Consider the following 15,285-nt stretch of genomic DNA (forward strand, 5'->3'; position numbering starts at 1 on the left):
TGCAGCAGCACCACCAACTTCACTTAACCTATATTAGTTTACATTACATATAGGTCTGTCCTGCTTTCTAGTTTTATGTTTGTCAAGGAATTGAACCTGGCTCAATTACAGACACTGAAAAGCAAACCTCTGCTTTGCCCACAGGAAAGTGATGTTTATAACTCTAGCAAAACTGAAATTCATTTTATAAGCTGGTGAGGAGGCCTTTGGAGGGAATTACTTTGAAGTCTGTAATCTGGCTTTATATAATGCTCCACAGACTTTTTTTTCATGTCCTTGCTGTGAGAGGTGATAGTTATACCTCATGTAACGGGCAGAAATACTTCCGGAGTTGCTGAGATACCATCCCAGCCAACTTCATCTTTTACAGATAAACAAGGATGTGTGGGTTATTTGTGTCTACATGGGAAAGAAGTTGTATCTGATGTTCCTTCCGTACCTTTGTTCACAGCTGAAGTGCTATAGCCCAGATTAAGATATCTATCTTCTGGCTGAAACAGCCTCCTAGTAATCTGTCAGTGAGTCTGGTGTATGCTTTATGTTCAGCACTAATTTATATGAGAAATTTTTAGTTATGAATATAGATGTGACCTTTCATGACAATGACTATACTTGAGTTACTGTGTGTGGAAGCAGGAGGGTATGGGAGCTTGCCAATGTTAAAATTGCTTTATAGTGTTGGCTTCCAAAACGGCATTTCTTATAATTGATTTTATTGCGATCATAACCAGTTAATGTACAGAACCACAACACTGGCATCTGCTTATGCAATCTGAAATAGAGGTTACTGAAGTTGTGATTTATAAGCACTTTATGGAGATGCATTGAATCCAATAAACAGACTCATAACATGACATCTGACAATGCAATTTTCCAAGATAAAATATTTACCATTCAATATAAACAAAATTTTTAAGTAGCATCATAGCAAAAAAAACCTGTTAAAAATATTGCAGTACTAAACTTCTTAACATTCAGTGCCCTTCTACAGAAATTTATATCTAATACTTGTTATTAATTAGATACTGAGAAGAAAAGTAGCTTTTGTACTTAAGCCATACTGCATGTTCTAGAGTTAGCTGCAACTCCTGGAATTACTGTAGACTTATGCTGCTGATCTACTGTTAACCTGATTCTTTGCTTTTATTCACCCACAAAACAGGCTTGATTATTGCCTTATGCATAGAAGTGAAATGAAAAACCCTATTTGTAAAGTTCATTGCCTGTTTTAGACCAGTGAATGAGTTGAAATAAAAAATAAAATTTATCTTCTAATGAAGCTTCACACAATTCCAGAAGAATTACAGGTACTACAAAATTAATGTAAGCCGACTCCAGCCTGAGTACAGACCTTCTGAATTGTGTTAGCTGTGTCTGAGACAATCTGAAAGAACAGTTACCTATCTTTCCTTTTTAATAAAAGAAGCTGGAAGTGAGCTTCTTTTGGAAATGTGGCTTTTTATTTCCTCTACAACTTAAATCCAGTAGTGTAAATATTCTGACTTAGGTAAATTACTAAATATGCTCAGTTATCTTGCCTGGTCATACATAAAGACCCTGTATATCTGGAGTAATGAGTTTCTTCCTCCAGTGCCACAGAGAACACTCTCTCCTCTCCCTTCCCAAACATGTCCATATGTGACTGTGCACGTCTCCACACATACTTGTGAGTGTGCACATAAATAATGGTTAGTGGTTGGCATTTTGATTACTAGTTAATGGGTAACAGAGACCACATGAGTTAGTAGCCTCAGTTCTTAACAGGCAGACTTACTACCACATAGAGGCAAGCCAAGTCATTCCCTCATGTCAATCACTTCAGAGAAGTTTTCAATCTAGAAATTTAGGGACTTCAGCAGGATTTTCAGTGCAGATATCCAGAGTGCTATCACTGATTATCACTGTACCTCCATCTAAATTACATTTATCTTCCAAGTGCCAGGTAAAACACCTGAAAACACACAGTGAGCTAGTCACTTACTAGGCCAGTGCAATGTCATCCAGACTACAACTTGCATCTTCTAATGGCAGGATTATCAAACCTGCAAGGCAATTTATAAGTGCATTGGTGGGAAAGTGATGGTCTTATTGATTTAGTAATGGAGGGATTGTGACTGAGAAGCTGTAGGACATCAGAGTGCCTGATAAGAGGCAGATAGATGTTTGGCCTGGGATTACTCCAGCCCTCCTTCAGAAAGCAGAGCATTGGCCAAATGAATCAGGCACCAGTCAAGCTTTGGCACAGCCTCTCATTATTAACTGGAAAAAAAGCAGCAAGTTATAGAACCTACAAGTTTAAGGACATCCCTTTCTATCTGTGCAGTGATTTGTTTTCCTAGGGGTGATAATGACTGTGACATTTAATGAAACTCTGAACCACTTTCTAGCATCAGAAGGTAAGCATCTCCTGTATGGTGATCTACCTTAGTAATAAATGACTTGCAAGACATGATAGCAAGTCAGTGGTAAAGCTAATAGAAAGCTTATGATCCAGTTCTCCTTTTTAACCCCTAACCATATTTCCCTTCCACCTCCTCTTTGTTTTGTTTTATTTTGTTTTTAACCATCATGCTCAGCTAAGGAAGAGCTTTTAACTTCATTCATCAGTTGCCATGCTACCACCTATATGACAGACCCCACTGTTCTGCAGTTCAGGAATATATTGTTTCTAGAAAAACAAATTATTCCTTAAGCACTAGAACTAAAAGTATTTTTTGTTGTTTTTATGGTGGACTCTGAGCTCAGAATGAGGCTTTCCTCATTTGAGGGATTCATAAACTATTCTTCCCCTGTGGATTTGTTGTTGTCTCTGTGGTCTTCTAGGATGCAGAAGTTAAAACCAATTGTATAGCAAGACAGATACAAAGACTCAATCTAGAGTCAGCATCTAGAGGAATCTGACCTGTGACTGATGAAAATGAAGAAGTAGGCTTTTAGGGGATTTGTGTGAATTGCTGTCAAAAGCATGAAGTTGGACCTTCCATGTGCTTACAGAGTCTGACATCTGTGCTATGCGTTAAATATTATAGTTTCTTAGGCTTTTTGCACTGTCCCACATGATTACAGTTAACAAGGAGGAAGTGCTCAGGATGTGGACAGGAATGGGCAGAGAAAGGACATGGAGCTTTCTTGGTCAATGAAAATTTAAAATGACAGATACACAGTATGTGATGAGACTTAAGCACAGGATGCTAGGATTCATCCAACTTGTGAATTTGAAGACAACTGACAAACTAAGTATGTTCTCATATGACAAATCCAAGAGAAAGCAGTTGTAAGGGAATGGACTAAAGACATCTCAAAAACAGGAAAAAATGTTTAGTCACGCATTCCAGTGAAATCAGGATGGCCCAGGGCTGAATGGAATGGCCTGGATTAGGGCTCAGATTTGCTGGACCCATCCCAGGTTCTCCTACTTTCCTTTACTACCTGGAGCTTAAGCATAATAGTATTGTCTCCCTTTGTAAAGTTTACTGCAATACTCCACACAAAGCATCCAGTTACAATTTTTAATTTCTGTGTACCAAAGGATCCTAAATTCAGTTTGTTTACATCACACATATGGCAACAGCAATCTTTAGCTTCCTTAACTGACAAACGTTCTTTTGCAAATTTAAATCTGACTCACAATTGCCCTTACATGTTAATGACTCATATTCATGAGAGCTGAAGTGGAAAAACTGTGCAATTTGTGTGTGTTTGTTCCTGTGGTGAGGATGGGAAAGAATATTCTATTACTCCAGACCATTAAAAATGTTTGGACCATATAGTAAGCATTTTAACTAGGTTTATAACAGACAAGCATTAGGCTAAAAAGCCTGAAAGCTGTTATAGTTACTGCTCTACCCTGAGAACTGGATTATTGAAGGGAATAGTATACCATTGGTATTCTGACTCAAATTTATGAAACTCCAATATGAATACTATTTTATGAAGAATAAATAAAAGACAATAGGAGACTCCTCTTTTAAAATAAATCTTAAAATCGGATCTCTTTCACTCATTTAAAACAAAGCCAGATTTTATGATAGAGGCACTCCCTGTGGAGTCACACTTCCATCTGTTTCATGACTTGAACTGGATTCCCATTAATTTTCTGGTACCCACTTCATTGTTAAACATTCCTATAGCAATAGTACTCAAAACCAGAAGGATTAAGATCCTACCATACTGAATGCACTATAATATCTCATGTACACAGAATTTGTGACCCAAAAGGCTCATAGTTCGGGGTGACAGGATATGCCATGCAGAAGGGTTGACAATGTATGCACAGAAAGAGTATTGCCTGTACCACAATTTCCAGTAACTATTCTCACAGACACATCTATTTAATGGATCTTTGTAGCAAGGAGGTCTCTGGAATATATCCAGAAGGGGAAGGCATTAATGCTTAAATTCAGATCCAGATGAGTGGAGTTTGAGCTACTTTAAGCTGTTCCCCCAAATAATATGTTAGCAAGGATGAACCATAGAGCATGAGATGTAACGATAACCCCTTTGGTGAAGACTTGTACTTCTGGAATGTGTTCTCCACCCTTGTGGTCTGACAAACAAGGAATCTGTCAGAACATACTACAAAATAGTATCTGTACACCTGATAACATGAGTGACAGGAGAGCTCTGGTCATTTTAGTGGCCGCAGTCCACATTGCAAGCGGTTATATATACCTAGGGTAATAAAGAGCACGTTATAAATAAACCAAACTAAAAATACTCCCTATGAAATGTATTTATTACGTTACCTGTCCAAAGAAGATACTGAAGGGAGTTAGACTTGATGACCCTTATGGGTCCCTTCCAACTCCAGTTATTCTATGATTCTCAAGTCATTTTTACTATAATAAGGAGGATATTTTTACTAAAATATAAAGTCTTTTTTTTTTTTTAATTATTATTTTTACACCTTCCCATACACTGGAAGATTTGTCAAGGTGTACTTAAGATTGGGAAATACCTTCACTGGCATCACACCCATTCCAGTGGTCCAGATAGTGTTACAAGAGTCACTGAGGCCGGTGAGACAGTCTAGCTCTCAGAATTGCCCTGCTTTGAACACTGAAAGAGATGTCAGCATGAAGAAAGTGATCACATCCCCATCTGCATGGCATTATAGACATTCTTAGTGGTTCCTTTAATACTGTTTTTCCATTTCCATTCACTTTTACCTGCTTCTGATCTCTAATCATTTCAACACCTAGGGGCCAGGCCAGAGATCATAAGAAATGAGAGGGAGGTATCCAGTCCTCCTCAGAGAGCAACAAGCAGCAATTGCATCTTTTGCCAAAGCCAAGAGGGAACAGACAAAGATAATGCAAGATTGAGCTGATCTGAGTCATTATAAGAGCAGAATTTCCAGATGGGAAGCAGTGGTCATAGAGAAGTGAAGATGTTAAAGAGGGAAACAAAGTCACCGAGGTCGCTGGATGTCAGGAATGAAGCAGCACGGACACGACATGAGGAGGAATAATGGGAAAAAAAAAACAACAAACCAAACCAAACATGGTACGTATTGTTATAGCTGTTGGGTGGCTGTCAAAAACAGCATAAACCAAACAGGGCATCATAGGACTGGCCTTATGCTTAGGAATTCACAGCATGCTGCTACTGCTGCTGGCAGCTATTTTCATTTAATGTTAAATTTTCTCATGTGAACCCAGGTGCAATGCAGTCGTTTTTTGGTAAGATTTATATAGGGATCTGAGGAAATCTATGAGATCCTAACACGTTTAGAGCTGAAGTGAAGAAAGGCTGCTTGAAAACTCCCTTAACTGAGCTCCATACTGCTAGCATTGCAATATTGCTCACATGGCAACCTGGGGACCCCACTTCAACAAACAAGTAATTCACTTTAAAGTATATTCCTTAAAAGATTGCTCCACGTTCTCCCACTCTGCACACCTGCTTGTTCCAGGTTTTCGTCAGGGACTTCACTTCAACACTTACCATCTGTAATTCCCTCCCTACGATGAGGCAAGGGGGGTTGGTCCAACCGTCCTCCCTTGTGTTTTTTAGTGGGCCTCGGCCTCTGACTCTGATTGACAGCTGCACTGGTGTTGCTGTCAGTGGAAAAAGGACTGGTCGGCCGAGGTCTCTGAGAGGAAGGGTATGCTTTGCCTAAAAAAAAAGAGAGAGAAACCAGATGAAAAAATGTTATTGCCTTGAAATGGGCTGTTCTATTAATGCCTGTTTCAAAATATTAAATCTGGTCTAACTCTCAGAGGCAAGCAAGTGTCCCCTTGAGGAACACACTGATGACAACTGCTTTAAGACACACCACAAGCGAAGTGAGAAACTTGGCATTCTTTTGTCTTTAACTTTGTAATTAAAATCATTCCATCTGTTGTGATAAAACTACTGTATGCCATGTAACTCCTACCTGCTCTGTGTGCTGAACAGATGTGTCATAACAAGTCCTCGGCCTTGAGCAGGGAAGGAAAACAGCTCTGCAATTATATCAAATTTATCTCCTCCTGCCTTCCACCTTCATGTTTGCTGAGCCAGATTTTCATTTTAGGGGCTCCTATATGCATTGTATATCTGGAGTAATTCCAGTGAGATAAACATAACTGATTTTGAAAGCTATGTAGCAATGTAGGTTTGTATACTTTAGGGCTATCTTTTCTCAAGAAATAAAAATGGGGGTATATTTAAATAGCAACATTTTCCCATTCATTTTCAGTATTTTTATATGTTAAAAATAATGTATTTTGACTGAATTTATTGCTCAGATATTTTTACATATATAGGTTAATCAAGCTACATGGTTTCTCTTAAAAAAACTATCTTTGATCCTGTTCTATGGAGCAGATCATTAAAAGCATCACTGCATGAACCACAGGAGCACAGTTCATTTACTACATTCACTTCCTCTTATTTTGATATTTTTATTCAGTTATTTAAGCTTATTGTTTAATAGTAACTGATGAAAACTAAAGATCATAATCTTCTACTTGCTTTCTTTCCTCTGTATGTCATTCTTGCCAAGTATCTTGGGGATGTTAACACTTTGTTGTTTGTTTAAAACTGGTACTTAAAATTCTTACTTGCTTTAACTCTATCTGCATTGGAGAATGTATAAGCCTGTTGATGGAAAGTGGCAAAATGTTTGTTTATTTTTTCTGGTCAACTGACCCCAAAATAATAAGGAGCTTTTTTATTTTCTGGTTAACTTAGACCAGGATATACCCTGCAGTGAGTTATGTTTTCTAGTAAAATTTTTTAACAGATTCACTTACTTCCGGCATGCCATCATATACAACCTGATCTAGATAAGCCTAATGAAGAGTAATATGCTGCCCACTACGCCATTTGAAATAGTGCAAAAAGAGGGCAAAGTGAAAAAAGCAACCATAATCTAACACGCTGTTTCACGTTAATGCATACACATTTAGAATAATGTCTCGGTATTTGACTTCAGGTATTTCCTGACTGTTTCAGGCTTGCTCTTCTACCTTCTGACTGATGTGCACCCTGAGGAGGACACTGCTCTTAGGCAGGATTGTCTCCCAGCTGCATGTCACTGTCAGCTGTCAGAGGCTGCCAGTTTGAGCCCCTCATGTGGACATTCCCTGGCTCTCCTCTACTGAAATAAGCCCTATTGAACTTAACCGGTATGAAAAGCATACCTTTGCTAACCTGGCTCATTTTAACTGAAATGGGTTACAGAACACCCACCCAAGCAGCTAATTCCGGAAATGGTATTTTGGGGAAACATTAACCTCTATAGCTGGCACAGCTGCAGCCAAACAAAGACAAGTGATCAAGCCCTCGTTTCAAAGAGAAAGATAAAACAGCAGATGAATATAGACAAAATATTTAATTTTTTGTTAAAAAGATTTTAAAAATACCACTAATGCAAAGAAATTCAGATATGAGTTTGAAATTCCATCCTAGCTCACAGCACATTGCACAGAAGTTTTGCAAAATTAAACTCGTAACATGCAAGTGCAACTAGTGAGTGCAGGATGAAGATTCTTCACGCTTACTCTTGACTAAAGAAACGTGATTATTTATTCAGATTCGAAAAAACCAAACCAAACCAAACCAAACCACACCAAGCATTCTATCTTTTATCCCTCCATGAAAATGAGGGTAAGTAAATAGCACTGACCTAAATCAGACCTGGGGCAAACACAAATGATGTGCAGGCTCCCAAAACACATTTTCCAATGCACCTAATATCTGATTACAGCAACTTGTATTTGTATGCAGCCCTTCCAGTAAGAACTGTTGAGCAGTGTCAGACTCTCTGCAGTAGATTTACAGTGTGTAAGTGGAGACAAGGATGAATCCACTAACTCTTGATTTAATTTCTCAAGGGTGTTAAAGAGGAAAACTGCTTGGCACACCACATGATGGCTTCTGGAAACTGGAATCAAAGTGTCTGGCAGGAGAGACACCTTGTGCCTGGATTTACCAGCACCTCTTCTGCTTGGCAATCACACACACCCACGTGTGGCTATCAAATTTAACTTCTCCTTGCTGTCGGTGAGAATATTTCACAGTTGTTCTCATGGGGTGAAAACAAGTGTCCAGACTGCAAAGGAGTAAAGAGTCAGGACCTTCAGATTCCCTCCAGAGCCATGAACAGAAATAATTCTGCTGCTTCTCCACTACAAAACACCATTGTGCACTCTGAGGAGGCTGCTGTGGAGCAGCAGATCCATAACAGACATGTCTGATCGATCCCTGCTACCCTGGGATGTATCATATCATAATGGAACTGCAGTAAGCACTGGGGAGTTATTACCATTTGCTGAGGTTTTTGTGAGGAAAAGAGGGGAGGGCTGTTTGTTTACGTGTGGGTTTATTTTGTTTCAGTTTTGCCTGCTGAATCATTGGGAGTAAGAAGGTAAAATCATAAAGTCTCTACCACAACTGCTGGATACTTTGTTGTACCCTAAACTCAAATAGTCTGTACAAGGAATTGAGACTCAGTACTCAGCTTAAGTGCATTTGTGACCTAATTAAACTAGGAAAATGTAACTATTGACACAACATAAATATAACATATTGACATAACTAGAGGGCTTTCATCCTTTCCTTGTACTTTCTATTTACAAAGCTACAATAAGAAATCATGTCTATTTAAAGGCATCTACATGTTTTGGTGTCCATTATGTGTGTGTTTGTGGCCAACTGTACTTATCAATGGCCCGATACAAGTGACATTAACTTTTGCTGAATCTTGGCATTAGCTTTTACTGAGGTCAAGAACAACACTGAAAAAAAAAACGCTGGGAAGGATTGCCCCTTTCATTCAAGACTGTTCTGGCGACTCTTCCAACAAAGAAGTAGATTTTCAATGATAGTTTGGTCAGATTTGCCCGTAGTAGATGAGTAAGTGTCTACATCAGTTTTGTTTTCTTTTGCTTTTTCTTTTTTTAAGTGACAAGACAAATTCACTCAATGTTCCACTAAGTGCAAGAAGCAAGTGAGGGCTTTCACTACTTTTAATGGTGAAATAACTTTTAAGGATGATTGTTTCTGATTAAAGTTAATGGCAAAAGTCTCAGTGATATGATAAAAGCTGTAGCTGTTCACTCTATAGTTTACTGGTGACATAAGATTTTGCCATCAATTCTATTTTTCATTCCTAATGTTCCTAAAAGTCAGTGTTCACCATGAAACCATCGCAAGCAGAAAACCTGCAGTTTTCAGCCCTAACACATGGAGACATCTCTCATAAATGCACATATTCTACCGAAGGAAAGGCTTCATACCAGACTAACTAAATGATAGGAACATTATGGGATCTGTTGACAAGAATCAGCTGAGAAAGCATAATAAAAACAGGACCCAAGATCATACTTTGTTATCAGATTTGTGGATTTAAATAACTAGTTATTTTTGCCCTTTTGATAAGACTAAGCAAATGCAAATACATTCTCATTTCCAGAACATTTATAAATCATTTTAATCCATCTTTTTTAGCTAGAAATAAAACAAACCAAAATTTAAAAATAGGAACTAAATTATGTTTACTTGTCATTAATTCGTTTTAAATGATGGGCTGTTTTCAAAAGCAATAGTCACTTTACCTTTGTTACATTTAACTTGGCAGATTCTGTTGGCATAATTAAATTTCATCAAAATAAATTAACTTATTGAATTAAGTATATTTAAAATCAGGTATTAACAAGGCTTTTAAACAGTTTGCATTGTTAACAATAAAAGCCCACCAATTCACCCCATGCTTAGAAAAACTTCAGAGAAAAATACACTTTTGCAAGGAGATGCAACAGAAGAGAAGGGATGGAGATAATAGTTTAAACATGAGGTTCATAATTGGAAATGTGAATGATTGTGAGGAAATTTTGCAAAAAAAGAAATCATCAAAGACTGCATGACATAATTAGTGATCTCTTCACTGAAATATTAAACAGAGCACATGTCAGTAAATCCATAGCAGAGTCAGCACAGAGGGAAACTGCAGCAGACTGAAGGTGCAGATTAAAAGCTTGTGCTATTCACTACTTCAAATCACTAAAAATGAAACACAATGCAAAGCTTCATTTGAAGTATACTGATAAAAATATCCCCATCCACCTTATTCCATGCATGTTAGACAAGTGTGAGACGCAGATTCACTCAAGAGAAGAATAGGCAGACAACCCCCTTCATGCAGAAAGCATCAACTTTGAGTCTACAAACCTGTTCTTGTCAGGCTGGTTCCATCCAGCCTAAAACCAGCTTTATCTGCTGCTGCAACCAGTGCTTGTGCAAAACTGCCGCTGGTAAAGATCGAGTCATCTGAGGAGCTACCTACACTAGATCTATGACTAGAAAAGTTACGGTCCTCATCAGACGCAGAACCCCATCCATTTACCATTGAACCTAAAAACAAATGTAGGGGTCTAGTGAGTTGTGCACATTTGATATTTTTTTTTACCATCTAAAGCTTAAAGACCCATTCAATATGTCCTTTCTCGACAGGAAACCCAACATTCATTTGACAGAGCTTGGTACAAAAGAGCAGTATTCATCTAAAGCCTAAAGACCCACGCAATACATCCTTTCACAACAAGAAACCCAAACTTTATCTGTAAGAGCTTGGTATAAAAGAGCAATATCAAAGCAAAGTGGGATCTCATTCATAGATTGCTCCATGTTGCTTTGAGCCTGTAAATAAAATGATACATATTCTCTAGAAATGTGAAGGCTCAATAATAAATTAATTTGAAAGAAAGTTAGGTTTGAAATGAATGTGGTTTTTTTGTTTGTTTGATTGTTTGGGTTTTTTTGGGGGGTGTTGTTTGTTTTGTTTTTTGTTGTTGGTTGTTTGCTTGTTTGTTGTTGGTTGTTTGCTTGTTTTTTTGTTTGTTGTGGGGTTTTTTGTACTTTGTTTTGTTTTCTTTATTTGACTTATTATAAATCAGTACCTAGTCTGATATTTGCAAAATAAAGTCTTAATTTAGGAAGCACAAGTGTAAGTCTCAATAGATATGGCTAAAGCCAGACGTGACTTCAAGAGCTATCCTGAAGAAAACTGGCATTGTTTACTTCTCTCAATAACACCTTAAAATAGATGAGCAATATCAATGGCCTGAACATAGCTGAGCTAAATTAGTTCATTCTAGTGGATTAACTTTTATTTTTTAAAAGGTTGGAAATAATTAACATTAAAGATTAGAGCAAATGTGTACTCTAGTACTTAGTCAGTCACTAAGCCAATGCTGGCCTCATGGTACCTCCTAGCTATGGGCTGCCACCACTGCAGGAAAGTGAAAATAACATCATAAAAATGCAGTCAGAAAAACAGATACCAGAAAAAGCACATGAAATACAAAAAAATGACAAAACTGGAAAGTAACGAGCAAAATAGGGAAAGGAGGATTAATCTGATTTGCTCTTCATTTCTATTTTATTTTTACCAGCTACCCAATGTGGCTGTACAACATATAGGGTATCTCAAAAAGATGGATCAAATTTCACAATGGTAACATGTTACCAATACACAAAAATTTAGAAATGGTCTAATGAGTTATCAAGGTTTAGCAACCTTTTTATAAATGCTCTATGTGCCCTCCACCTGCTGTATGGACAACACCGAGACAATAGTAGAATTCTTCCCAAACACCTCTCAGTTGGGTCCATCTTTTTGAAACAACATGTATTTTCAGAAGCTAGCGCTCAGTTCAGATTTTTTTTTCAAAGCTATGGAATCTTGTTTCCTTTTTGGCTTCAGATGAAGTTGATGGTGTTCTTCTAAAATTCATGGGTAAATGTCACAGGGTAATTCTACACTGTGCAGTGGAGCAGGAGGCAAAGGAAACTGGGCTAGCACCAAGTACCAAGCTTTGCTCCAGGTATAAGGCAGCCATCCTAATTAGTTACCAAGTCCACTTGAGGTGCAGAGCTACCAGACTGCTTTTGGGACCTGAGCTGCTGTATGGCATTGTATGGTGTTGTGTAGACATAGCAAATTGTTCTGAAATATCTTGAAATACCTGAAATGTGCTTTTTAAAAACAGTGGCATGCATAAGTTGATTAAAAAAAAAAAGCCCAGTGAACCCATAAGAATCTGAAGAGAACTGGTTTTCAGAGATACGAAGATACCTGTGGAGAGATACATCATGGCCCTGACTCAACAATTCAGTTAGTACAGCTGAATTTATGTTAATGTATGTAAGATGTGTAGCAGTGTAAGTCATGTTCTTCAAAGCCTTTTTTTCTAATCCATGTCCAAGAAAGTATTATTGTGTTCAAAATTGTTAACTAGTAAATCAATAATGACCTGCTTATTAGTAGTGAATTGATAGGCTAATTAACTAATAGTGGTGTCAAATATTAAAAATATCCTGCAAAAATAAGTCATGAGTACAATAAACAAATACTGGAATTTAGTCAGTAGCACAGTGCACCACAAAGTGCAAGAACAATGGATTATTCTATGATGCTGCAGTGACCAAACCTTTTAATGTCAGCCAAGTGGCAGGCTATAATAACAGAAGTCCATGCACTCCTAAGATACTGAAGAGGTCTGTGGAGGTCTGACAGGCAGAAAGTGCGTTAAGTGCAACAGAGAGTGACAGAGTTGGATTCTGCTTGCCAAGAGCACACATAAAATTGTTATTTTCCAAACAGACTAGACATGATGCAGACAGATGTAAGGAAACCTAGATAACAGCAAGGGAAGGCTAAAACTGAATTTTGTCTGAGAAGACAGTTTCTGAACTAACAATCAAAGTGCGATAGGACATCATAGAGAATGGAGAGTAAAAAGGCTAAGCAACAGTTATTGATGATGAATGAAAAGAGATACTACAGATGAAACACTTGAGGAAGATGTAAGAAAATGAAATGCTATAGCTTAGGACATTTTCAAACAATCGCTTATCGACATATTCTGCAAAATATGTAAGCACAAGCTGAAACATAATAACATGACTAGACCTACAGATATCAAAGGATGATACTCTGGTGCTAAAAATTTACCATGTATCAGGGCCCAAGGGTTTTGTGTGATACATTCTACTCTCTACACAGAGACACATAAAAACACATACTGCATAGAATTGGTATGGCTTTCAGTATAATAGGCACAAGACTATGGATATTTTAAAGGAACTTAGTTTTGAATTTCCTTTTACTCACATTGCTTTGTCCATTTGCTATCCTGTCACTCAGCTGTTACACAACATAGAATACGCATGATAATTTGGATGGGATGCTTTCAGGGTATGTCTAGGAACAGTTGCTATTTCTCATATACTCTTTGAAGGGTTGGACAGAAGCTCATCCCATCCAGAAAAATAATACATATTTTAAGTAGGAAATATACTAAAAATATGCAAAAGCCCATAATAGTCTCTCCAATGTGTGTACATACACCTATCATGCCACACACTCATAGACATGCCAGGTTTTCCTAACAATGGCTAAATTTTAATTATAAGTAGAGCGCTGTAATCAGGCTGTCAATTTTTCAGGCTAACCCTATAGGAAAGCCCTGTTCCTGAACTCTGCATTCCTATGGACAGTAAGTATTAGCAAAGCTAGGAATAGTGCACTCTGCCCATGGACCATTCGCCTTCCCCTCTCCTCCAACAGCTGGGTTAGGAAGGACTGCTTGTCAGGCTGGAAGAAAAGCTCAGTTCTTGTAGGGACATGAGCTTTACTGGAACGTCAACACAGCTGACAATTAAAGCAAACAATGTCCTGACCTGGAGTACTGCATCTGGTTCTGGAGTCCCCAGCACAACACAGACTTGGACCTGTTGGAGCAGGTCCAGAGGAGGCCACAAAAATCATCAGAGGGATGCAGTTCCTCTCCTATGAAGAAAGGCTGAGGGAGCTGGGGCTGTTCAGCCTGGAGAGGAGAAGGCACCGGGGAGACCGTACAGCAGCATTTCAATATATATGAAGGGGGCTTATAAAAAAGGTGGAGCCAGGACAAGGGGCAATGGTTTCAAACTGAAAAAGGGTAGGTTTAGATTGGATATAAGGAAGAAGTTTTTCACCATGAGGGTGAGGAGGTACTGGAACAGGTTGCTCAGAGAAGCTGTACATGCTTCATCATTGGAAGTGTTCAAGGGGAGGTTGGATGGGGCTTTAAGTGACCTGGTCTTGTGAAAGATGTCCGTGGCCATGGCAGGGGGTTGGATTAGATGACCTTTAAAGGTCCTTTCCAATTCAAACCATTTTATGATTCAATGATTCTTTGACTATGTCCTTCTCAGGAAAGACAGACCAGCAAGGTGAGGTGGTAGAGGTGCTCTTTACATGAGAGAGCAACTACAATGTATTGAGTACTGGCCAGGGGCAGATGAGGAGCAAGTTGAGAGTCTGTGGGTGAGAATTAAGGGGCAGGATGGCAGGGGTGATACTGTTTCAGGTGTCTATTACAGGCCACCAGATCAGGGTGAGGAAGCTGAGGCGGCCTTCTACAGACAGCTGAGAGCAGCCTCACAACCACAGGCCCTGGTTGTGGTAGGGGATTTTAACTTCCCAAATGTCTGCTGGAAGGACTACTCAGCCAGCCAGCCAGCCACAGCCCAGGAGGTTTCTCCAGTGCATTGACGATAACTTCCTGATGCAAATGGTGGAGGAGCTGATTAGGAGAGGAGCGCTGCTGGATCTCATCCTCACTAACAAAGAGGGTCTGGTTGAAGCAGTAAAGGTCAAGGGCTGCCTTGGCTGCAGCGACCATGAGATGGTGGAGTTCAGGATCTTGTATGGCAGGAACAGAATAGCAAGCAGAATTGCAACCCTGGACTTCAGTAGGGCAAACTTTGGCCTTTTCAAGCAATTGCTAGGGGAAATCCCACAAGAAGGGGTAC

The 15,285-nt window shown here is 38.8% G+C and overlaps 1 protein-coding gene across 6 annotated transcripts in view; it reads right to left on the minus strand.

The window, feature by feature from the left end:
• ROBO2 (roundabout guidance receptor 2) overlaps positions 1-15,285 on the minus strand; it is a 459,676-nt gene that overhangs the window by 9,322 nt on the left and 435,069 nt on the right. For 4 of the 6 annotated variants that reach the window (XM_082046750.1, XM_082046749.1, XM_082046747.1 and 1 more), the window contains exons 25-26: positions 10,657-10,839; positions 5,947-6,117 (exon numbers count right to left, since the gene is read on the minus strand). In XM_082046750.1, coding sequence (XP_081902876.1) covers positions 5,947-6,117; positions 10,657-10,839 — 354 coding nt within the window. The remainder of the gene's footprint in view (positions 1-5,946; positions 6,118-10,656; positions 10,840-15,285) is intronic. The other 2 variants (XM_082046751.1, XM_082046748.1) reach the window with 1 other exon arrangement.

Source organism: Streptopelia decaocto, assembly GCF_964273445.1.
Source record: "Streptopelia decaocto genome assembly, chromosome: 1".
Classification (NCBI taxonomy): domain Eukaryota; kingdom Metazoa; phylum Chordata; class Aves; order Columbiformes; family Columbidae; genus Streptopelia; species Streptopelia decaocto.